Below are 25,615 nucleotides of genomic sequence, written 5' to 3'. Positions count from 1 at the left end.
AGAAAACTGAAACTAAGACATGAATCAGAAGTATTAGGGAAAAAATGATGAAAACCTACAAAACTGAAGCCTCAGAAAAAGCCATTTTGTTGTGAAGAATGTCAAACTTTTCTACACAAAAAAACCTCCCCAAAAAGCCCAAAAAACACCAGTGTTTTTTTAAGATTGGCTCACCTGTAGTTTCTGAGTCAAAGAGTCCCTCTGTTCTTGGAGTTCTCTGGCATTATCAATTTCTTGTTTTAACCTTTCTATTTCCTAGGAAAGGTAAAAAACTGTCTTTAGCAATAACATTTAAACAATATTGAGGAGAGAAAACTCTACTTTTCTCCCTAAATTATTATCTAGGTTCTTAGGAAATAGTGATTAAAAATAAATTCCTTTATTTACGTGCAGAGGGACACATGCCTTTAAAGACATGTTACCTAGAACAGAATGGGGTTTGTCTTGTTTTGTTTATCTTGAAGACATAGGCTCACTGTATACTCCAGTTTGGCCTTGAACTTATTGTGTAGCAAAGGCTGGCTTCAAACTCAAGATCCTCCAACCTCGGCCTCCCTAGTCCAGGGATTATAGGCATGACTCACTGTATGTCCAGCTCAGAATGATTTTAACCAGTAAGCCTAACTTGACTTTGACATACACTGCTTAGAATAATCTGACCAGATTAAGAATACTTCAAATTTGAGATATAATTCTATTCTACAATATTTAAAACCTTTTTGTGACTAGAAACCAAAGAAAGTAACATCTTACAAAATTCATTTAATCTCTAATGGTTTTCATTATATGAATACAACTCTCAAACAGAGGGCAACAGTTTCTCAGTCTGACTGGCACACCACAGTTCAATATAGCTCACAGTAACAACAGAAAGAATGCAGAAACTGTGACCAGCTTTAAAACACTCAATAAAAGTTTTATTTTTTTTTTTTTAAAAAAAAAACGCCACAATCTCACTTCATTCAAGAAAATACTTTTACATTTGATAGAGTCTAGTATGTACACAAATGTTAGCTGGATTACAGGTGAATAAAAAAATGGTAAATACCTCTTCCTTTACTTTCAAAGTCTCTTCCAGTTCTTGTATTGTTTGGTTGAGTTCTGTCTTATGGGTATGCACAGCATTTGCTTGGCTACTAACACATTCAAGCTCAGTGACCTACGATTAAATGAGAACACAGGTTCAATTGAGCGGCAATTTCCAAATGCTTCTTGCTGAAGATGTAGTAAGTCCCTTATTAGGTCATGAATTCTGAACTAATGTATGAGAGAACTTACTAATGTTCTTAGCATAGAATAGATCCTTTAAAGATACATATTCAAGAGAATAGCAAGACAAAGGAAGTAATTATTTATATGCTGGTCTGACACAGGTTAGGGAAACTTAAGCAACTAATCACTATGGAGAATTCCTTTAATCAAAGTCTTCCTTAAATATTTCTTCTGAAAATATACACAAGTACAGATATGGCCATCTGCTCTCTCCATCTGCAGTCTTCAAATAAAACATGGGTTCTAAAAATTGGCCTTGCAGAAGTAAAGATTTTTTTCAAGTACATTTCTAAAATACAAAAGAATCTGAAAGGAAAGATATATAACTTAAAGCAATGACTTTATGTCAATAGTGCCTCATATCGGAAAGATAATTCTTCAGTCAGTAAGAATTTACCAAGATATATATATCTTGTCTTATTGAGACGGTCTCCCTGTAGCCCCAGCTGGCCTGGAACTCACTATGTAGACCAGGCTGGCCTCCATCTCACAGAGATCTGCCTGCCTCTACACCCCACCCCCACCCCACAGTGCTGGGGCAATGAGTACTTATAAGAGAATGGAAAAGGTAAGAGTTCTTGAAAGTTATCTCCTTCCTGGGGCCAGGGGGATGGCTCAGTGGTTAATAGCACGGGCTGCTCTTGCAGAGGACCTGGGTTTGGTTCCCAACACCCACATAATGGCTAAGAACCATCTGTAATTAATTTCAGGGTATCTGATGCCCTCTTCTTGTTTCCAAGGGCACTGCACATACATGGAACACTAACATGTATGCAGGCAAAACACTCACACACATAAGATAAAAACAAATTAAAAATTATTTTAAAAAGGCCACTCCTCCCTAAACAGAGCCAATACAGGCAGAAATCTTGCAAACACATATACACTCCCTATTACAACTCTACACATAGCACACTCCCCAAATCTAGTTGACTAGCATACAGAAAATTCTGGATTATTCAGGAAGTAAGCAAGAAAATATCTCTTTGCCTTGAATTTTCCAAGTTGCAAGTCACTCCCCATTCTGTGTGCATACCTCTCACATCACTTTTTTCCTGCCATAAACTTCCAAGTAGCTGGGATTATCTTTAAGCAGCCTTGTTCCCATGCAGAGTATGTATTTTTGACTCAGTGTAGCTAATCACCAATTAAGTGTCTTAGGTAATTTTCAAAAAACTATAGAAACTATATATATATAATAGATGGAAAAGGCTGAACTGAAATAGAGAAGTAAATTCCCAAAGGTAATGTAGAGCAAACTGCCATGGCACAATTGTAACTATAAGCAGCTCACTTGATTTCAAAAGCTTTATCATCTTCATTCTCATTAAACCGTGGGAAATATTTTTCTAAACCAAACAAACCCCCAAGCACAGTTCATATACATGTTCTGATAACCAATGGATATTCACAGAAGCCATCCATGTCTGAATCTACATGCAAATTTCCTCTCATCAAGGAAAGCCATCATCTCTGGATCCTAACAGCAACCCTGAACTTACTCGCTTATGCAGGCGTTCTGCTTCCTCTTGATAGGCAGCAAGTTGCTGCTTCCATTGTTTCACATTGGCAGTGGACTCCAACAGGGCTGCGGTGAGTTTGGCATTATTTCCTTTAAGGGTAGCCAATTCAGCTTCCCAGTGTTTGCTGATTGCTGAACTAAAATAAAACAAGGAGAAAATTCTATCATTATACTGAATACTGCTTTTGAATAGACAGCACTGTTCAGTTCTATTATTGGGTTTTTAGTCTAAGAATGTCTTCAAGGGCAACCACCAAACAAAAACATAAATACTTCACTCAAATGTCCCTTGTGAAGAAAATCAGGCAGGTAAAGACATATAAAAAAGTACCAAAGTACTTTTAACATGGAATATACTTCTCACTTGCATTGTAACAGAAGCAGAGATCGTCTCATTTTCTTGAGGAATATTATAGTATATACATATATATACATATTCATATACATTATATATATAATATACAATATACCCAAAGCCTAAAATAACACCTGTCAATGTACTGGACTGTTGAAGGGCACCAAAACCTACTACAATTTCATTCATTTATGAGTATGCTTACATGACAGCAAGGTTTGAGGCATTCAGAGTATTTCTTTTGGAATTACTGATTTATAAATAATCATATTCAGAATTTTAAATAAATACAAACACTGATTATAACAAAATGATTCTCATTACGTTAAACCGAGAAATTGGTTCTAATAACTTTATTACAAAGGAAACTCTATTAGCTGAGCAGACTCCTCTCTTGATAGTTCCCCTCTTAACTCTGCAATGGAGAAAAAATTGCCTGATTTGAAAGAAAAATGTTGTTTCTCTTTTTCATTATTGAAATTTATCCCAATTAGTCAAATTCTACTAATCTCATCTCATTAACCAACTAGTGATGCTTAAAGAGTTCTTTAATCAATGTTTTTGTGTTTAATAAGTAGTTTGCATCATGAAGCATGTTTTTATAGACTGATATAATTTTAATATTTGAAAGAAAACAGTTTCCACCATCAAAATTTCTAAAGCTTAACACCAGTTTTGAGACATAGCCACTTTATAAACCCTCTGATATGACAGATAAAGAACAGCAAATCATTTCCAATGATATTCTTAGGAAAAAGAAACTCAAAATGTTAATCAAAATAAGGAAAAAAAATACAAACTCAAATGTAAGGACATTTTGCAAAATAAGTGATCAAAAAATAATCTTCAAAAAATAAAGATTGAAGAGCAGACAAATGAAACTAGGAAATAACAATTAAATGAAACATAAATGAAACATGGGATCTCTGAACAGGCTCCTATAATAGAAAAGGAACACTGGAGTTGCAGGTATAGTTCAGTGGTAAGGCACTTGCCTAGCATGGGAGAGGCCCTGGGTTCGATCCCCAGCACTGTCAAAGAAAAAACAAAGAAAAGAAAGTACTGTTAGTGAAAACTGAGACTTACTTAGTCTTACTGTAGTCATGCTAACTTCCAAAGTTTGATAATTACATTAAAATCAAAATGCTAGTTAATATTAAGGGATATTAGGTGGAAGGTAGATGGAGAGTGTAGTTTTTGTAACTTTTCTGAAAATCTAAAATCAGTTTAAAATGAAAAGTTAAAAGTACTCCTAAAGTTTATTAAGTGACAATATCTCCTCAAAACATTAAAGGACAGAATAAAACAAAGAAGTGAGGTTATTAATTTAGCAACTCATTTTTATCCCCCCAAAGAAACTATTTTCTAATTCTTCTTTTATGGAATGATTTTTAATGTTTAGATTTTGAGAAAACATGCAACTATTTGCCTGCTCTAATTGAAGTAGGGTTTTGATTTTTTTTTTAAACTACCTACCATTTTCGCCTTATAGAGATAAGTTTCATTTGAGTGACTTCACCTGCTACCAGAAGACAGTTGTGTACTTACCATCAAGCTGATAGCAGCTTTCTATTGTGGGAAGGTTAAGAGTACAAGACAACCCAAAAGCTGAAAAAGTAGCAGGAACTGAAAAACTCTCCAGCAGGTCAGTCTTAACCCTAAACACCAGATAATGCTAGAGGATAAACAAAGTCCAAATCTGCTTTAACCCCTGAGTAGAATGACTTAACTCCTGTACTAACACAAGATCAGAAACGTCATGCCCAAGTGAAGGAAGAAATAAGATCAACAGTCTGCTTTCCTTATCTATGAGTCTCATGTTTGTGGACTCAACCAAACATGGATTGAACATATCTAGACAAAAAAGACTATGTCTATAACTGAGCATAAACAGACTTTTCCTTATCATTATTCTCAAAAATAGTGTAACAAATATTTACAAAGCACATGTTATATTAGTACACCTCATCCAGAGATTATTTAGGATAACATGTGCAAATACTATGTCATCTGATATAAAGGACCTTAGTAACCAGAGATTTTGGTATTCACAAAGGATCTTAGAACCAATATCCTGTGAATAAAGAGACAACTGTACTATAAATCATTCCTGTCTTTTGTGCAATTTTGACATTCAATAAATTGTAATATATGCCAAAAAGCAATAAATAAATAAATCCACTGACAAGAGAAAAAGCAATTCACAAGTTCATACTCAGAGATTTTAGTTATATCAAGGAAGGAAGTAAAACAGTAATATTAAAGGTTTTACTGGAAAAGGAGACACTATGTTTGATTAAATTGGGAATTTCAATAGAGAAATGGAAACCATAAGCACGAATCAAGATAAATATGGTAACAGAGAGGAAGAATATCTTTGACTGGTTCAGTGGATTTGATACACAAATATGAATGAACTTGAAAACAAATTATTAGATATTAGTCAAACTGAAATACAAGGAGAACAGAGATATTATAAAACATGTAGACAACCTAATAAAAACACCTAAAAAATGTGTTCTTGTACTATTAGGAGAAAAGACAGTTGAAGAAATAAATATCTTTAGACATAAAGGCTAAAAAATACTTCAAACTATGGATTAAAAACAACAAAAACACAAACAGGAGAACAAATTAACAATTGTAAGTTTTTCCTCATAATCTAGATGGCCATGGTATGACAGTGCTAAAAAAAAAAAAAAAATCTCTAGACAAGGCTATGGGTTTAATGTACAATACTAGAGGAGATTCAAGATAGAAAAAAAAAAAAAACGATTTTTAAATTAGAATTCTACACTCAGAGAAAATATCTTTGAAAGTGAAGGAGAAATAAAAGCTTTTAGACAAGCTGGGCATGGTGGCACATGCCTTTAATCCCGACACTCAGGAGACAGAGGCAGGTGGATCTCTGTAAGTTCCAGGCCAGCATGGTCTATGTAGAGAATTCCAGGCCAGCTGGGACTACAGGGAGACCCTGTCTCAAAAAAGACCCCCCCCAAAAAAACGCTTTTAGACAAAAGAGATCAGAAAACGGAGAACTGAGTATCAGTAGATACAGAATATAAGAAAATTTAAAGAAAGTTCTTCAAGTGAAATATGATCCAGATAGAAATATAGCTCTATATAGAAATAAATATACTTGGAAGTTACTAAAATGCCTATGAGTTCCCTAGCTATGGGTTCTAGGCCTACAGTATTATAAGCTTGTTTCCTCCTGTGAAGCAGGTCTTAAATTTAATCATAAAGCAGTTGGGCATCCCCATAACATGTGTGTTACTACTGCATTCATGGGCATACCTTGCCACCAGTCATTACTGTAGCACTCAGGATTTACAGTGCACTAAGACTGGTGACTCCTTCCACTCTCCTCCATCAGCAGCCTGCACAGCACCTTCAAATAGTACTGTAAAAGCTAGCCAGCAGGGATGATGCTTCCTGATCAGTTTCAAGCTGATTTCTCCCTGCCCTGTGATCATAACTGTATGTTATCTTCAGCAATAAGGTCCATCAAGTTCTAACGGGCAGGCAAAAGCAATGGTAATAGCTTACATTGTTTTGGGGGTCTTTGGAATACCCTTGACCAACGACTCAATTACCTAAAATACATAAAGTATAGGGGCTGGAGAGATGGCTCACTGGTTAACAGCACTGGCTGCTCTTCCAGAGGACCCGGGTTCTATTCCTAGCACCCACATGGCAGCTAACAACCATCTCTAACTTCAGTTCCAGAGAATCCAACATCCTCTGCTGACCTCTGTAGGCACTGCATGACACAGGTGTACTTACACACATGCAGGCAATACACTTGTACACATAAAATAAAAAAATAAGTAAAATATTTTTAAAATATATAACATATAAAACCATATAATTTCTGGGAGAAATTTTTATAAAGAATCCTTATAAAAATCTTTTAAAAATACATATAATTTTTTAAAAATTATGTGTACTTGGGGCTGGAGAGATGGCTCAGTGGTTAAGAGCACTGACTGGTCTTGCAGAGGACCCAGGTTTGATTCCCAGCACCCACATGGTGGCTAACCCAGTTAGCCTGGCAGTAACTCCAGTACTGACCTCCGTGAGCATTGCACAACATGGATGTACCTACCTACATGCAAGCAATACACCCAATATACATTAAATTAAAAAAAAATGGAGACGTGTGTAAGCATGTGTACATGAGTACAGGTGCCCGCAGAGGCCAGAGGTATCAGATCCCCCTGGAGCTGGAGTTAGAGGCAGCTGTAAACCACCTGATATGGATGCTGAGAACCAAACTTGAGTCCTCAGCAAGAACAGGACATGCTTTTAACCCTAAGCCATGTCTGCAGCCCCCATCTTTATAAAATCTTTAGAGAACAGAAATCTTTAGGCAGATTTTTTTTTCAGATGCAATGCCAAAAACATGGCTCATTTAAAAACCAATAAAAGGGACCATCATAAAATTAAAAGGCTTTCTTTGAAAAACACTACTGAAAATGAAGAGATATCTTGCAATACAAGGGCAACTTAAAACAAAATTCAATGTAATATATGCCACATTAAAATGAAAAAAATCCACTGGCATGTTAAATGATGCAGATAAGTATTTGTCAAAAATGACACTTTTCATGATAAAAGTACTCAATAAAAAATACTATAACATAATAAAAACTATATATGAAAAGTCCACAGTTAACACACTAAACTCAACAGTGAAAGATTTTTGTTTACAATCAGGTACAAGACACGGGTGCCAATTTTGCCACCAGTTTAACATAGTTCAATCCCACCAAGAAAAAAACTTAAGGGCATCTAAGTTGAAAAGGAAGAAGTAAAACAATTTCTGTTTACAGATGACATGAATTTTGTTGATTTCTAGTCTGAAAAAAGTTAAAATCTGTAAAAGAGCTCAGTAAAGTTCCATGCAACACACAAAAATCAACTAATTTCTGTATGCTAACAATAAACAATTACAAGTAAGAAATTAAAAAAATTCCAGTATAAAAAGTCAAATAGAATAAAATGTGAGGGACCTTAACCAGGAAGAAGGAAAATCCGCATACTAAAAAATACACTGAAGATAGAAATAAATGGGAAAATATCTTATTTGCATGCATTAGAAGACTTAATAATGCTAAGTTGGAAATACTGCTCAAAGTAATCTTTTTAAAAAATTTTTATTGAATTTTTGTGTATTTAATACATAAAATCATCTTTAGACCCCCTTCTCCCTTCCCCTTTGGCACCTTCCCAAAGGCCCCCCCCGCCCCAGTTCATACATTTGTCATTTGTACTAAGGCCTACTATGTAAAGATAGTGTCCTGAGATATTCCTCAGTGCAAATTCATCCACTTGGGTTTAGTCAGTCTATCTAGAGCAGCTCTTTCTCGCCCAGCAGCAATCAGCCACCAGTAATTCTTTGACTAAGATTGGGGCCTGCTGTTTATTTCCACAGTTCTGTGCTGGGTATTTGTCTGCCTGTTTGCATGGGTCTTGTGCATGCTAACACCACTGCTGAAGGTTTGTATGAGAAGGGTCCCGGTACCTGTAGGACCATCTCCATACGGTCATGCACCTCCTCCCTGGCTCTTAACAACCTTTCCTCCCCTTCTTCCACAATGGTCCATGAGCCCTGGGTGGGTGGACCTCAATGTAGGAGTCCTGTCCAAAGACCCACACTCTGCTGACTCTTATTCTCTGCATTTTGGCCATTTGTGGCCTTTAGTGTTCCTGGCCCTCTGTTGCATGAGGGAGTTTCATTGATGAGAACTGAAAGATGTATCAGTGTTCTCTTCATCCCTTGTTCTATGTTCTGTGAGTCTTAGGTGTCAAAGCAGTCTTTTTAAAAAGATTTGTTATTTATGTGTATGTGGGTATACACAGAGATTAGAATCAGGTGTCAGATTTGCTGGAGTTAAAGGCAGTTGTGAGTCACCCAATGTAGGTGCTGGGAACCAAACTGATGTCCTATGCAAAAGCACCAGAGCTTTTAACCACTAATCCATTTCTCCAGTCCCCCCCTCCCCTTACTCTTTTTTTTTTTTTACTATTCTGTAGCCCTAGATGACCTGGAACTCACTATGAAGACCAGGTTGGCCTCAACCTTGCAGTGATTCTGCCTCTGCCTTCCAAGTGCTGAAATCATAGGCATGTGCCACCATAACCGCCTTCAATGAAATCTGTATCAAAATCTTGATGTTTTCTGCAGAAATTAAAAGAAACCTATCCTAAAATTCATATGGGATCTTAATGAAACCCAAATTGCCAAAACTATATATATATATATATATATGTAGAATAAAGCTGGAAATCTCACACTTCCTAATTTTAAAAACTCATTAAGAAACTGTAATAATCAAAAGGCCGACACTTTAGCATAAAGACAGACATACAGACCAAGAGAACAGGGAACTCAGGCATAAAACTTTGTACGTATAGTCAACTGATCTTTTAGCAAGGGTGCCAAGACTACAGTAGGGAAAGGTAGTCTTTTTAAACAAATCATGCTGGGAAAGCTGATGCCCATATACAGAAGACTTACGATCATGGTCTTACACCATAAACAGAAATTGGAAGAAACAGATCACAGACCTAAGCATAGATGCTGACAGTATAAAACTTAAGAAATTGCAGGTGAAGACTTTTCTGACATTCCACTTCCAATGATTTCTTGGGTATGACACCAATAACAGAAGAAAAAAAATAAGAAAATTAGGCTACATAAAAATTAAAAACTAATTAAAACTATTTTGTGTATGTATATGTGGGAGAGAAAAGAAGTGGGAGGAAGATGAGGGAAAGAGAGAGGGAGAGGCTTATGTATATGCTGTATGTACCCATGTATGTATAGGTGTGTACACCTGCATGTATGTGAAGAGGTCAGAGGCAGGGGAGGTGGGGTGTCCTCTTCTCTCACTCTTGGTCTTATTTCTTTGAGGCAGGGTCTCTCCTTGAACCTGGAGCTCATGTTTTTTGGCTAGGCTGGTAGCTAGCAAACACCAGCAATCCTTTTGTTTTTGTACTCCCATGCCATTGGGGTACAGGAGTGAATAAGACCATGCCCGTCTTATTACACATGTGCCGGAATTCAAACTCAGATTTCATAGTTGTGAAGCAAGCACTTTTAAACATTGAACCATCTCTCCAGACTATAGCTAATAAAACTCATAAAGGATACAGTCAACAGAGTGAAAAGGTGACAGAAAGAAAATATCTGAAAATTACTTATCTGAAAAGAGGTTAGTATCCACAACATATAAAATACTTCTACGACCCAGAAACAACAAAACAATTTTAAAATGAGTAAATGTCTCAAATAGATGTTATTCCAAAGAAAATAATGAAATGGCCAACAAGTACTTGAAAAGATGCTCATTATCATTAATCATTAGGAAGATTTGAATCAACACCACAGTGAGATATTACCTCACATCTAACATATGGAGAAACTGGAACCCTTGTGCATTGTTGACAGGAATGCAAAATGGTGTGACTGCTGTGAATAAACAGTATGGTGGCTTCTTCAAAAATTAGAAACAGAACTTTTGTAGGACCCAGCAATTCCACTTGTGAGCATGCCCCCAAAGAAGTGAAAACAGGGCTGGAGAGATGGTTCAGTGATTAAGAGCACTGACTGCTCTTGCAGAGGACTCAGGTTCAATTCCCAGCACCCACATGGTGGCTAACAACCATCTGTAATTCCAGTTCCAGGGGATCCAACACCTTCTTCTGACTTCACGGGCACTGAACAACACAGGTGCACTTATACATGTGTAAGCAATACACACATACACATAAAAATAAAAAAGAATTTTTAAAATAGATAAAATATTAAAAAGCAGGTGAAAACATTCTTAAAGTGATTTTTATACCCACTCTCATATAGGATTATTCATAATAGCCAAAGTGTAAAAGCAACCCAAATGTCCTTTAATGGATGGTTGGCTCAACAAAATGAAATGTATATGTAATGGAATATTTAATGGAATATTTTTCTACCTGAAAATGGAAGAAGATTATGACATGCTACAACATCATGCTACATACAGAACAACAAATACTGTATGACTCCACTTATATTTGAGGTACATAGTCAAGTCCAGCAAAAGTAGAACAGCACTGTCAGGAGTGGGAGGAGGGTAAGGAGTTGCCTTTTAGTGAGTATATCAGATTTGCAAAATGAAAGCATTATTCATATAAAGACTGAGAGTGACGTTGACTACAAAGGAGTCCAAGAAAGTTTTATAATTATATAATTTTCACCTTATGTTTGTGGTTTTACAAGTGTACAAATTATCAAAACTTACAAAATTTTGCATTTGAAAGAATGAATGTCACTGTATGAAAATCCTTAAATTAATCCTTAAACTTGTCATACTACTGAAAGTACAGCAAAAAGCTTACTACTCACTTTGATATGTTCTTTTTGTGACTGTAAAATCACAAATAATTAGAAGAGCGGGAAAGAACAGCTTTCTTAGGCTAGGGAGAATGGTTTCTAAATTGCTCTGTATGTCTGCATTGTTTTGGCATGGGAAGAGAGATTGGGTGGGTAGGATGCTGAATGGCTAAGCTATAGAAGAGGGTCAACATGCAAAGGGGTGTGCGGGCAGTTAGAGATGGCAGTAAAAATAGATGAGGGAGCAGCATGTAAAGCAGCAGGGACATGCAGAAAGGAATGGAACACAGACAAGGCATAAAGAACCAGTCCTTGGGGCCAGAGAGATGCTCAGCAGGGAAGAGAACTGGCTACTCTTACAGGTAGCTAACAACCACCTGTAACCCTAGTTCCAGAAAATTCAACACTTCCTTTTGGCATCTGCAGGTCTGCAGGCATGCATCTACTTATATACACGCAGGCAAAACAACTTAGACACATAAAATAAAATAAATAAAACCTGTCAGGTGTGGTGAGGTGTATGCCTTTAATCCCAGCACTTGGGAGGTAGAGGCAGGTGGATCTCTGTGAGATGGAGGCCAGCCTGGTCTACATAACCAGTTCCAGGCCAGCTGGGGCTACAAGGAACCCTTGTCTCCAAAAACAAAGCAAAACTAAACTAAAAGAGCAACAAAACCCCAAAATAATAAATATTTTCTTAAAAGAACATTTTGCCTTGCAGCTGTAAGAAACTAAAGCAAGCAAGATCACAAAAATAGGACAGAGAAATCTGAAGGTACCCAGTTTTAGTATACTTGTTTATTATTTAATTTCCGTGACTATGCCTTGAGTTCTTCATGTAAGATCTGACACAGATAAGATAATGGGCTTTCATTTAATCTTTTCTTTCTTTACTCTGCAGAGCCCCAAAGCATGGCTGCTTATACTAAAGTAATAAACGCTGAAGAAAAATTTTCATTTCATATAGTTTTATGTATAGTATACAAGACAGCAGCACACTAATAAATCAAAGACTTAATAATCCTGAAAAGAGCACTTCAGGGCAGTGTTTATGTGCCTATACTTTTACACTTGATTCCAAGGTAAATAAATACACAATTTAAAAGTTATTCACAATATTGTAAAAGCTACATCTTTTAGAGAACATTCGTTCTTCCTTTAACTTTGAGCTGTTCTTGGGTCACTGTATTTTTAGAGCACAGTAAAATGCAACTTAGTGAATGTCTGTCAATCATTCTTGTTTTTCCTCTGCAGCTTTTCATATATTCCTTTAGCTATCAAGTGTGCAAATGCTTCTACTAGAATACCTTACACGATGTCAATTTCGATAAATCCCAAAGGTTATTCTAAAGGAAGTTCTAAAGGCAAATTATCTCAGATGTGCTTGATTCTTATAAACATACATGCATGCACACGCTTTAATAGTCTGCCCAATTTTTAAATTTAATTGATTTTTGCAATTTTCATACACTATAATTTGATGGTATTTAGAACCCTTGCCCTAACCACACCTCCCCCCACTGCCCCTGCCAAATTCAATGCATTCCGCTCTATATACAATACGGCCTATAGAGTCTGATTTGTGTCCCCACATATTCCTGTGTGGGTCCATCTCCTGGAGCCTGGTCAACTTACCAAGAGTCCCATCTCTGTAAGAGATCATCTCTCCCCCTCCCAGGAGCCATCAGTTGCCAAAAGTTCCTCAGGTTGGGTTGGGATTTGATACCCACTTCCCTATGTCTATAGGGATTTTGGGATTTTGTCTGGTTGAACTTGTATGGGACTTCTGCATGCTGTTACCACTGCTGCGAGTCCCTAAGTGTAACTGACCAGCTGTCTGAAAAACTCTGTTCCCTTGTCATACTCTAGTCTGCCCAATATTGGGGAAAAAAAAAAGTTCTTTTATCTTCAACCTTAAGATAACGGTATGCTCCCTATTACAGTGATATTTAGTAGTAATTGATACCTTCAAATTAATTCTGATACCAACATTTTTAATTTTTTAATTTATTATTTTATGTGGATGTGTCTATTGCCTGCATGTATGTAAGGGCATCTGTGTCGTGCAATGCCCGTGGAGGACAGAAGAGGCTGTCAGATCCCCTGGAACTGGAGTTACAGACAGTTGTTAGATGCCATATATGTGCTGGGATTTGAACTTGGGTCCTTTGCAAGAACAGCCAGTGTTCTCAGCTGCTGAGCCAACTCTCCAGCCCCCGATACCAACATTTTAAACAAGCACCTTACATTTCAAAAATGCTTATTTTTTTTTATTTTTTGGTCTTTTTGAGACAGGGTCTCCCTGTAGCCCCAGCTGTCCTGGAACTCACTATGTAGACCAGGCTGGCCTTGAACTCTTGAACTCACAAAGATCCGCCTGCCTCTGCCTCCCAAGTGCTGGGATTAAAGGCATGCACCACCACGCCCGGCTCAAAAATACTTAAAAATTTTTTTTTTTTAATGTGTATGGCTGTTTTGTCTGCATGAATTTAAGAGCACCATGTGCATGTAGTGCCTGCAGAGGCCAGAAGTGGGCGCCAGATCCCCTGGAACTGGATTAGATGGTTGTAAGCCACCACATGGGTGCTGGGAACTAAACCTGGGTCCTCTGTAAGAGCAGCTAGTGCTTTTAACCACTGAGAATCTTTCCAGCCCCAATACTTATTTTTCAAGTGTTGGGAGACTGGTACCTGCCTTGAATGTGCAAGGCCCTGAGTTTGATTCCCATCACCACAAAAACACAGAGCTATTCTAGGGAATGATTTGGTCTTTTAGTATAGACACAATTTTTAAAAGCTATACCTTAACTACTCACAAAGAAAGCTAAATTGTGTGGTTGGACATTCCAGTAATTCTAAGATACTGAAGCACTATGATCTCATGTCTAAATGCTGAGATAAGGGCAAAACAATTCTTTATTCTTGTGATTCCTTGTGATTATTCAGTAAAGTTTCCCTTCAGAAAGGATCAGCTGGCTTCCTGCTGGCCTCAAATCTACAAGGTCAAAACACTCCAAAAACATGACTGGAAAGTTTCCTTATACTGGAATTTAAATTCAGCTTTGCTTTCCTTAAAGTCAAAAATATTAAGCTTCATTAAATTATGAAAGCCAAGAAAAAACATACTTCAAAAGATGATACAACATGAGACTGATGCATGAGCAGTGTGTTTATTTAACCTCTAAAGTAAACCTATGAGAATGGCTACTTGCAGGGACTAGGAAAGCTGACTTCCCCCTGACCTCAGAGGCCCTGGATCTATTGCTGGAGTCCCTAGAATGGTCATCCTTTGCCTGTACTCTCTAAGCATGTTAACTTGTGGAGTACTAAGAAAAAGCATTCAGATAATCTTTTAAAAGAGGATTTAAAAATAGGATGCAAATGGGCTTTTTTCCCCCCTAACATGTTTCTCTGTACCAAGAATGAGGCCAGTTCCTAAGCGGAAAGCACTGCACAGCTCTGCCTGGTCTCAGGTCTGCCTGCTGGTTTGGGTCCTCACTTCCCACACCAAAAAGGAAGCCAGAAGAGAGCAATACTGACCTAACCCTATCTGTGTGCCACCCTATTGGCTCCAAGCTAGTTCCACTTTAAAAATTGGTAGATTCAACAGGTTAAGGTCTAGATTTTTGTTTCTTAATATAATTAGTCTTTTTATTCTATTTATTTAATTTAATTTTTTAATTTTAATTTTATTTGTCTTTTTGAGACAGGGTCTCCTTGTAGCCTCAGCTAGCCTGGAACTCACTATGTAGACCAGGGCTGGCCTTGAACTCACAGAGATCTGCCGGCCTCTGCCTCCTGAGTGCTGGGATTAAAGGCATACACCACCATGTCTGGCCTATTTATTTTATTTTTATTTTATCTTTACTTTTTATCTTATCTTTATTTTAAATGTTTAGCCTGTATGTATGTTAAATGTACCCATGCATGCAATGCCCATGGAGGACAGAAGAGGGCGCCAGATTCCCTGCACTGGCACTGGCGTTACAGTTAGCCCCCATGTGGGTGCTTTTAACCACTGAACCACCTCTCCACCTCAAAGCTGTTATTCATTCATTCACTCATTCATTCACTGGAACTCACCATGTAAACTAGGCTGGCCTTGATCTCACAGAGATCTGGCTGCCTCTGCCTCCCAGGTGCTGGGATTAAAGGTGTGTGCCACTTTGCCTGGCTCAAATCTGTGTTTTAATTTAAAAAGTAGCACGTATTAAAATTTTTATCTCATTACGTCTAATGGCTTGACAGTTTTTTTAGTGGAATGCAGTATGATTATGTTCTAATCAGACATCTTAGAGATGAGCTAAAACAGAAAATTTACTTCATTTTTGAAGACAGTGAAATATCACCGGCTTTAAGGAAGTTATAAAACCAATGAAATTACTTCAAAATGTACAAGAATGTCTTTATGAGCCTATAAATATTCTGAGTTGTTAAGAATTTGTTAAATATATCCATTAAGCAAGAACCAACTGAGGAAAAGGTGGTTAAAAGCAGAGGCTTGGGGGGGGCTGGAGAGATGGCTCAGCGGTTAAGAACACTGGTTGTTCTTGTAGAAGACCCAGGTTCGAATCCCAGCATCCACACAGCAGTTAATAACTGTCCGTAACTCCAGTTCCAGGTGATCCAATGGCCTCTTCTGTTCTCTGAGGGCACTGCACGACACAGGTGCACTTACCTACATGCAGGCAATACACTCATACACATAAAATAAGAATAATAAAATATTAAAAAAGGAGCTGGAGAGATGGTTTAGCGGTTAAGAGCACTGACTGCTCTTGAAGAGGACCCGGGTTTGATTCCTAGCACCCACATGGCAGCTATGAACCATCCTCAACTCCAATTCCAGGGGAATCTGAAGCTCCCCTCTGACATCCGAGGCATTGCAGAACACGGGTGCACTCACATACAAAATAATAATTAAAAATTTTAAAAATATTTTTTAAAAAAGCAGAGGCTTGGGAGTTCAAAGGCTCTAGACATTAATTAGCTTATTATGGGGTTTTGGGCAGGTTTCTTAGCCTCACTAGGTTTCATCTGTAAAATTTTCTTAGGCTGATCCTCAGGAGTAAATAGCCTATATGAAATATGTAATGAATGTTCAAATATTAGTGCCTTCCCTATATGTGTAAGCAATAAAGATCTTGAAGGAATCTTCAGTGAGCTAAGAGGAAGAGATTTAATGTTAAATATTTAAAAGGGACTCTAATCGGTGATGGAAATGACTGAAATACATGTAATTTAAGTCAAAACCACATCAGGTTCCCACTGAATGATTTAAGCCATCTTCCTTAGTACTATAAATATATCATTTATAAGTGTAGACCTTTGGTGTAAACTTCAATAAATTTAGCAAGTTAATGAAGGAGTGAGAAAATAAGTAAACAGAGGTTATTCTCAAAAGCAATGATTATGGTTGACTTGATGGTGACAGGGAGAAGCAGTGAAACGAGAATCTCAACTATATTATGTATACCACATAAAATGTTCAGCACTACTGAGCAGTTTCCAATTTGATTTTGAAGAGCACTACAAAGTCTAGCTCCTGCTCCATATTTATTCACTAAGATGGAGAGAGTCACAGTGGTCCTCAGAAGTATCCTGGGTCCCATAATTGTGTTCTGTGTAGTGAACACAGTTGTTTCCACATGGATGAGTAGTTTGCATTTGAGACCATTCTGTATTGCGAGTGTCTGTCCCATCTGCACACTGCCAGCCTGCACAGAGCCTCCTGTAATTTCTGCTCTTTTACCTAATGTAGTGTCACTGCTGGATTCTAACAGGGTGCTAAAGCCCACAGATTGTCCTGGACAATTTATAGCTGCCTATTCTCTGTAAGGCAGCAGGTGTGCATACAAAATTCCCTCTCAAACATACTTACTTGTGAAAGGCCGGATTTCTTAGTAGGTATTTTAAATATTTTAAAATAAAAATAGTTTTCCTTATTAGTAAATGTAGAGGACTGGGGCTCATCTAAAGGAAGGGAATAAAAAGCTGTTCAGTAGACTCACTGGTGATATTTAAGTGAAAAAAAATTGGCTCAAAATGATATTGTGAATTCTAAATCTATTATATCAACACAAGTCAGTATTTGTATTGATTTCCCTTTTTGGAAAAGAACCTAACTATTTACTAAGAACTTTCTTTAGGGATTTATTCCAAGCATTCTCCCTACTGAGGAGAGGTCTTCAGGACATGAACCTTATTTATTAAGTAAAAAATTTTGTTTTTTCCAAGTCTTATGAATATGTATCTATCATCTGCAAAGAGATCAATTAATTTCAGGACTGTGATTTTTATTTTCTAGTTATAACATTATAACCATTATCTATTCAAGACAGAAATGAATATTTTTATCTATATACACATTTAGTTTTCAAAGGACGCTAAAATATTTGTTTCTTTAAAAAGCAGGTTACTTAAGGAAAATTCACTCTAAAACTTGCTTGGCATAATGTTAAGTATTGTTGGGAAAAAACATGAATAACAGAAATCACTCCACGTATTGGTGGAACTGAAAAGATAGCATTAACAGAGATTTTGCCAAAACTTAAATTGGGTAGAAATAAATGGACAGTTTATAGTAAAACCTGTTTCCCAATATCTTGTCTTAAAAACCTCATCTTTTAGAAACTAGCAGTAATTAATATTTTATTTTATTTTGAGACAAGGTCTCCTGCTAGCCCCAGTTAGCCTGGAACTCACTGGTCTGAATCTCATAGAGACCCACTTGCCTCTGCCTCCCCAGTGCTGGGATTAAGGCGTGTGCCACCATACCCAGTTAGTAACTAGTATTATAAATATTCATTATTTGGTATTCAGAATCACAATAAAAACACAATAAAAACACAAAACTTGATTTGATGCTTGAGTAATAGCATGAATAAAAGTTTACTGTCATTTAAGGAAGATTCATCACCAACTCCATTTTTTAATGCACAGATAAGCTATGTAAATAATATGCAAAAGAAAGGGCACTGTTTAGTTGCTAGGTTAATGACCCTAAGAAGAGATGACAGAGCCCCAGCTTAGTCCATTACTGATTGCTTGACTTATCAAGAAGAGCTCTTTGGTTTTTCTTCTAAAGCCTTTCCACTCAGCCCTGATGGAGGCAAAAGCCTCTCTAATGCTGATGGCCAACTTACTGTCAGGAAACTTTGTTCTTCCATTAACAGTGACAGACTTGAGTATACTCATCACAAAAACTCAGTTTTCCTTATCTGTCTAAACCTTCTGTGATTTTTGAAGAACTTTTTCATGTGAAATTGTCACATATAATATCAAGACTATTAATGATCTGTAGAAAACAAACTAAATCTTTCTAAATCTTTAGGAGAAACTATGTAAATATAGATCTAGAAGTCTAGCTGCCAAGCTGTTTCTTCTTGTTACGTTGACCAGGCTCCAGTGGATGAACCCAAACCAAAGGGCAACTGGGGACACAAATCTGACTACAGGCCTTTACACACACCCACACACACCAAAACAAATCAACAACAACAAAACACACATATGCCGAGCATATATAAAAAGAGTACAGGCCTGACTTGGCATAGATGGCCTTAACAGGGATGATCGAGTATATGGGCTTCAGTGGGGGGCTATGGGAGGGTGCTGGTGGGGACAGGGGGATATAAAGATGATAAAGATTGATCTGAGATATTCTATATAAAATACACAAAAATTCAATTAAATAACATTCTATAAAAAATGAGTACAGGTAATTTGGTAGGGGGATAGCAAGGGGGTGCAGCTAGGGGAAGGGATCTAAATATAACCAAAATATAGTATATGAAATTCACAAAACTTCTATTTTAAAAAAGGAATAATACAACCTAATGAGCCTGAAGAGATGGCTCAGCAGCTAAAAGCACATATTGCTCCTACGGAGGACCCCAGTTCAGGTCCCATCACACATATTAGGCTCTCAACCACCAGCTCCAAGCCCTCACCAACACCCATGTGCACATACTCATACTCACTTCCCCACAATTTAAAAAAAATAAGTAAAAATTAACAAAATAAAAAATAATACAACCCAAAACTATTAATCTTATGTTTGCTGGGGATCGAATCCAGGGTCTCCTGTGTGTTAGGTAGGTGCTCTACCACTGAACAATTATATCCCAACACCCCACAAAAGCATTTATCTTTTGTGACTAGAGTTAAATTACTCTTGCAGATACATTTTTGTAAAAGTGAATAAAGAAATGCAAGAAAACCTTTTTAGATTGTACTTACTGATACTACTTATACTATATGCATAAAACAAAAAAACCCGTAACAGGGATAAATGGTATACTGGACTTAATACCTCTTCCTTACAAAGTTTCAGCAACTGAGAATCATATGACAAATTCTATAAAATTTGGGTGCTTATATATACTGGATCCTGAATTTTATATAGAGAAGAGAGATGTGAAATATCTAAAGAAGTTTAGTTCATGTCATATCTGCATCAAGAGTTGTATTTCATAACAGGAGGGCATGGCAGGCAGAACCAGGCGGGAGCCAAGATGTGGTACTACTATAAACTGCAGTTGCTGGGCATGAAGCTAACAGCTCTGTTGTTTGCCCTGCTGGCTTTCAGTCTTGCTTTGGTTTGTTCTTCTTGGTATGCCCCAAATTCTTCCTTTTTAGAATAGGAATGTTTACCGTGTGCCATTGTACATTCCTAGTAATTAACTTGTTTTTTCTTTTACATGGGCTCACAGCTAAGAGTTTGCCTTGAGTCTCAGAAGAGGCTTTGAACTTTTGAAAAGTGTTGGAACTATATGACTATAGAAACTTTTGAAGTTGGACTGAGAACATTTTGCATTAAGAGAACCTATGGGGGCCAGGAATGGAATATTGTGATTTGAATCTGTAATGCTCCCCACAGGCTCATGTATGTGAACACTTGGTCTCCGGCTGGTTGGTGGTGGTGCTTTGAGAGCTTTAGGAGGTGGGGCAAAGCATGAGGAAGGGGGCTGATGCCAGTACTGAAGGTTACAGTTAGGCTCTACTCCTAAGCCTTGGCTTTGTCTCTGCTTCCTGACTGCTGATGTGCTGTAATCTGCAGCCTCATGCTCTACTGCCCCAGTCATGAGCTGCTGTGTTTTTCCTGCCATGCACTGTACCCTTCCAAATGTCAAAACAAATCCCTTTTTGTTTCTTTCAGTTATTCTAACATAGTGATGAGAAAACTACCTAATATACCAATCAAGTCATTTTCCTTTCCCTTTCTTTCCCCTCCCCCTCCTTCATTCCCTCTCCTTTTCTCTCTTCCCCTTCCATCCCCCTTTGATAATGACAATGCAGGTTGCATTTGTATTCTGATCTAGATTTAGACTTGTATAAACAGAAAAATATTTAATGTGAACAAAATTATTACTTTAATTCTATTATACAATACCTGAAAGCAAAAAGCTAACTAAATGGATTTATCCCTTAAAATATTACATTTTCTTAACATTTATAACTCAGTTAAGATGAAGAACTGAAATTGAATTTGTTTGCAATTTACTGGATGACCCTGGGTAAATTACTTGTACTCTCTGTTCTGCAGCTTTCCTATTTGTAAAATATCAGTAACACTACTTATGACATACAATTCCTATTGATGTTGTAAGGATTAAAAGGACTAATGTTCAGGTACACAGTAGCTACTCAATAAACATTTGAGCATCCTGGTCATAGAAAAAGATTTGCATTTCTATTTGGAAAAAGGAAAGGAGAGAGGGGCAGGGGGCAAGGAAAAGAGGTAGAGATAGGGGAGGGGATCTAAATACTATCAAGTTATAGTGTATGAAAAGTGCAAAAATTCAATACAAATAAACATGAGGGCCCTAAAGATCTAACTGCTTCAAGGCCAAAAAAGATGTTTTTCACTCTTCCTTGAATCTCACTGTCTAGTACAGTGCTTGACACACTGTAGATGTGTAATCCTCCATCCTCACTTTACTGAGCCAATTTCTACTTACTAGAAAGATGAGTGATACATGACTCCACAAGAAGGCTCACGCTAATAATCCAGCCATACCTCTTCCCTAATCAGACTGCTCTCTTCTTCCACAGCATTTTTCATAATAGTAGTAATACAGTTATTTAGGTTATTATTTTTCTTACTCCTTCTACTTAAGTACTGTAAGAACAAAGACTAGGCTTGGGGTGTGGGTCAGTGATGGAGAAACAGAACAAAACCAGGTATTTTTCTTGGTCAGAGATGCATTAGTGCCTAGCAGTCAAATATTTGTCAAAACATTAGAAAGGGCCTATGAGGGTAAAGTACACTCAAGTAGCCAGACTCTTCTTGGAGATTACAGAGCAGCAAGGGATCACTACCTGTGCATCATCCATACACTTACATAGTCTACTGCATCATGAAGCTCCTTGAGAACAAGCCCATCTACTTTTGTACATGTTCAAAAATGGTTTTGAACAAATAAGCACTAAAATGGACTGATGAGTAAATGCCAGGAAAGCCTGTTCATGCTTAGCTTGAACACTGGTATTCTATGTTTGAACTCATGATGATTTTGCATTCATAACTTGTTAAGTGATTTCCAGCACGTTGATTGTATATGCTTATAAGCATATACATGAAATACTTCACAAAAGTGCCTTCCAGGCACTCCCAACCTCTAGGTATGCTCAGAATAGCTGGTTTACATGGAGAACTATCCCAGGCATATAATATTTTTCAGAGTATCTTTGAAACTATGTCATAGTATTCAACTTTTTACAAGGCCTCTCTAGATGCTATAGGGTTGTAGTACCCTTACATGCAAATCTGAACTCTTAGAACAAGTGTCCAAATGTCTGCTGATATGATTTCTAAAACATATTGTTTAGCTCTAAGCAGAATAAAGATTGTTAGCTAACTAGTTGATAAACATATAGAATGTATACCTACCTACATTACCTAATCAAGGAACAAAGAAGTGATATACAGGGAAATTTTACTGTGGCCTACACACAAGTGAATTATTCAAATGAAGGTTCCCTGATAATTCTGCTTTGCAAATACAAAGTACAGATAATCAGGACTACCATGACTATACACACACACACACACACACACACACACACACACGCATGAACTCTAAGATATGTCAATAATAATTACAATGAGCATGATGTCCAACTGCCTTCTAAATATCTGTTTATACCCATAGACCTGTGCTGCCTCTCACCTTGATCAGGGAAGCTTCTTTTTGCAATGGGCAGTGGTTAATTCAGAGACACATTACTGGTTATAGGACTGATAATATGTGATTGTTCAGTGCTCAGCCCTATATGAAACATCTATATCACTACCCCCTCCAAGGCTAAAAAAACATCAAGGAAGAAAGATGGAAAAAAATGTAAGAGGTGGGGGATAGGGAAGAGCACTATGAAACACTGTCTTCTGAACATGGCATGGTTATTGCACTCACAACCTCAAAAGCAGAGTGATTACCCACACAAGATGGAGCCTGTCAACATTTGAGCATAGAAGTGGGAGAGGCACATGAGGCCCACCCCTGGCTGAGGAGCTATTCAGTTACTGGCTGCTGGGGGAGGGGGAATCATTTTTTTTTCAGGGCTGTAAAGTTGCCCATGATCCAGTAAATAACTTACACCCATACACAGGCAAAAAACTTTAATTCAACTCAGGGGGCGGGGAGAAGGTGAGCATGATCAAATACAGTAACTGTCAAAAACCAAAAAAGAGATTAAATAAAATGAACATGACTATGCTGACTTAACCTAAATGCATAGTATCTTCTCAAATGTCCACAGATTCAATATTCACTGAATTTCAACTGTACCTTTTCCTCCTAATGTACTTTTGTGGTAAATAATAAACAAATCCTGTTAATTATCTTTTTTGAAGTTTGGTTTGTATTTAGAAACTTTAAATTTCTTCACAATAGTTTAGGAAAATACCAAGGCAGAGAAGCAAAGGATTCTGGTTCCTACAGATTAAAAAAAAAAAAAAAATCCCTAACCTGGGGGATTCTAGCTGCTGGTAGATGGCTCATGATCCTGTGTATGGCCCTAATGCACATGCATATGGGACAGCACGAATTGTGACTAGTGGGTTCAAAAAAATGGACAGAAAGGTGGGAGGGGGGATAGGCTAGGAGAGTAGGAGGAAGACTTGCCAAGGATGATCAAGATACAATGTATACGGTTATGAAAGTGTAGAAGAAAAAATTAAAAATATTCTTTAAAAAATTCTCTAGCTTCTCTATGTGTCAGATTTTCTTCCTCTGGAAAAAAATGGGTAATTTTGTCTGCTCTATTTCTCAAGAGACGATGAAGAAATGAGATCTGTCCACCTGTTAAGGAACAGCCCTCCATATACACTACCACTTAATCTTTAAAAGAATCAAGGATACTGCACATGATCTAGGACCCAGATTTTAGAATTAACACTGGTAAGTAAATTAACTATTACAAACTAAGATAAAAATAAAAGATGGCATTTTACTTGACATTACTGAATTTCAGTGAATTAAATGCAAGGGGTAATCTTCACTGGCCTTTGCATAAAATGCTTTACTTCTATAAATTAATCTGGAACTTGTACTAGGCTGTCAGATGTGACTCACATGTGAGATGCTAACTAGCACTATTTAGGGTGTTAGATGTTGAAATTATTTTTCCAGATACTGTAGTGTATCACTCATCAAATGCTTACTTTCCCAAAAAATGACATCTCTGACCTCATCATTTTCTATAGGTTGATACAATGATCCTATGAAAGTCATCTGCTAGAGCATATTTATTTTCAGCTTGCTAGTTTAATTATTTTTGTGTGTTCTTGTGTGTGCCCGTACCTGTGCTGAGAATTGAATCCACAGATCACTATCCCCAGCCTAATTATGATTTAATACTACTAAGCTCCATTTGCAAATCATAGATTTTATTCAACCTCTAAGTTATTAATCAATCTGTTTCAATAATTAAGGGTAGTTAATAGATAGCAAAATGATTCTGAAACTCATAATAATCCACTGTAGGATATTATGAATTTATGCCATTTTTTATGCTAGTGCTCTAATTTTACATAAATCTATTGTTGAAAAGTAGTGACATATACATTTTGAATTCATACTGCCATTTGGAAGGAAGTTAAATAATTGTAATTATGTATGCACATAATGCCAAAGCATAGGATACTAGTTTTTCCTAATGTTCTATTTAAGGGCAGAGCTGGTTAATTTGCCTTATGTAATGGGCTCTTTTATGCAGCACAGTTAACATTACCAGTGTTTTGGTGATTATAAACCCAGTACTAAATCTCAGGCCCAACACAAAAGACCAAAAGAGGATATGCTATTCATTTCTTGGACTAAAGACAGGATCATGTTAAAGTAATCAAGACAAAGATGCTTAGAAGTCACATTTTAACCCTTCTTTTCTATTAAGTATATGAAATACTGTTGCTCAGACAGTACTACTGTTGGCAGAGCCAGAAGAACCTACATACAATCTCTTCATCTTGAGAAGCTAAGAAAGTTCTGTATTTAGAGACCAAAAAATGATGACAAAAAACATTACATTACAAACTAAATGTCCCTATCTGAAATACTTGGAACCAGGGGTGTTTCAGATTTTGGCATTTCACATACCTAATGATATATGTGGGGGATGAAATTAATATACGTTTCATACACAGCTTATGCACATGGTCTGAATAATTTTATACAGTATTTTTGGTCTCTCTGAATTCTGACTATAATCTATCACATCCAGTCAGATGCAAAATTTTCCATTTGTGGCATCTTAGCACGTGAAAATTTTCAGATTTTGAAGCATTTGCAATTCCAAAATTTTGAGTCAAGGCTGCCCAATGTGAATTCATATTTCCTGAGAAATTAGTCCCTCTTGAATTAAATTAGGTTCAAGATGCAGTCTATAAATTATTCTCATAATAAAATGGAAACTGACATAAGAAAGCCCTAAGTTTTATATACCAGATAAGTAATACTATTAAGATAATGATTAATAATATTGTATGTCTTCATTGCTTCCTGAAACACATGTTCATTAATTTTAACACTTGTTTCCACTATACATTAATCAACTAGAAAAGCACACATAGACTTCTGTACTGT

General features: G+C 37.0%; 1 protein-coding gene across 2 annotated transcripts in view; it reads right to left on the bottom strand.

Moving 5' to 3' along the window:
* Homer1 (homer scaffold protein 1) overlaps positions 1 to 25,615 on the bottom strand; it is a 139,375-nt gene that overhangs the window by 13,085 nt on the left and 100,675 nt on the right. Inside the window, exons 6-9 of one of the 2 annotated variants that reach the window (XM_008853331.3) lie at positions 4,145 to 4,180; positions 2,775 to 2,931; positions 1,049 to 1,159; positions 175 to 255 (exon numbers count right to left, since the gene is read on the bottom strand). In XM_008853331.3, coding sequence (XP_008851553.1) covers positions 175 to 255; positions 1,049 to 1,159; positions 2,775 to 2,931; positions 4,145 to 4,180 — 385 coding nt within the window. The remainder of the gene's footprint in view (positions 1 to 174; positions 256 to 1,048; positions 1,160 to 2,774; positions 2,932 to 4,144; positions 4,181 to 25,615) is intronic. The other variant, XM_008853332.3, reaches the window with a different exon arrangement.

This window comes from Nannospalax galili, unplaced genomic scaffold (assembly GCF_000622305.1).
Source record: "Nannospalax galili isolate Female #2095 unplaced genomic scaffold, S.galili_v1.0 scaffold45, whole genome shotgun sequence".
NCBI classification, from domain to species: Eukaryota; Metazoa; Chordata; class Mammalia; order Rodentia; family Spalacidae; genus Nannospalax; species Nannospalax galili.
Note: the sequence above shows the minus strand (reverse complement) of the source record. Positions and strands in the feature narration are given on the sequence as shown.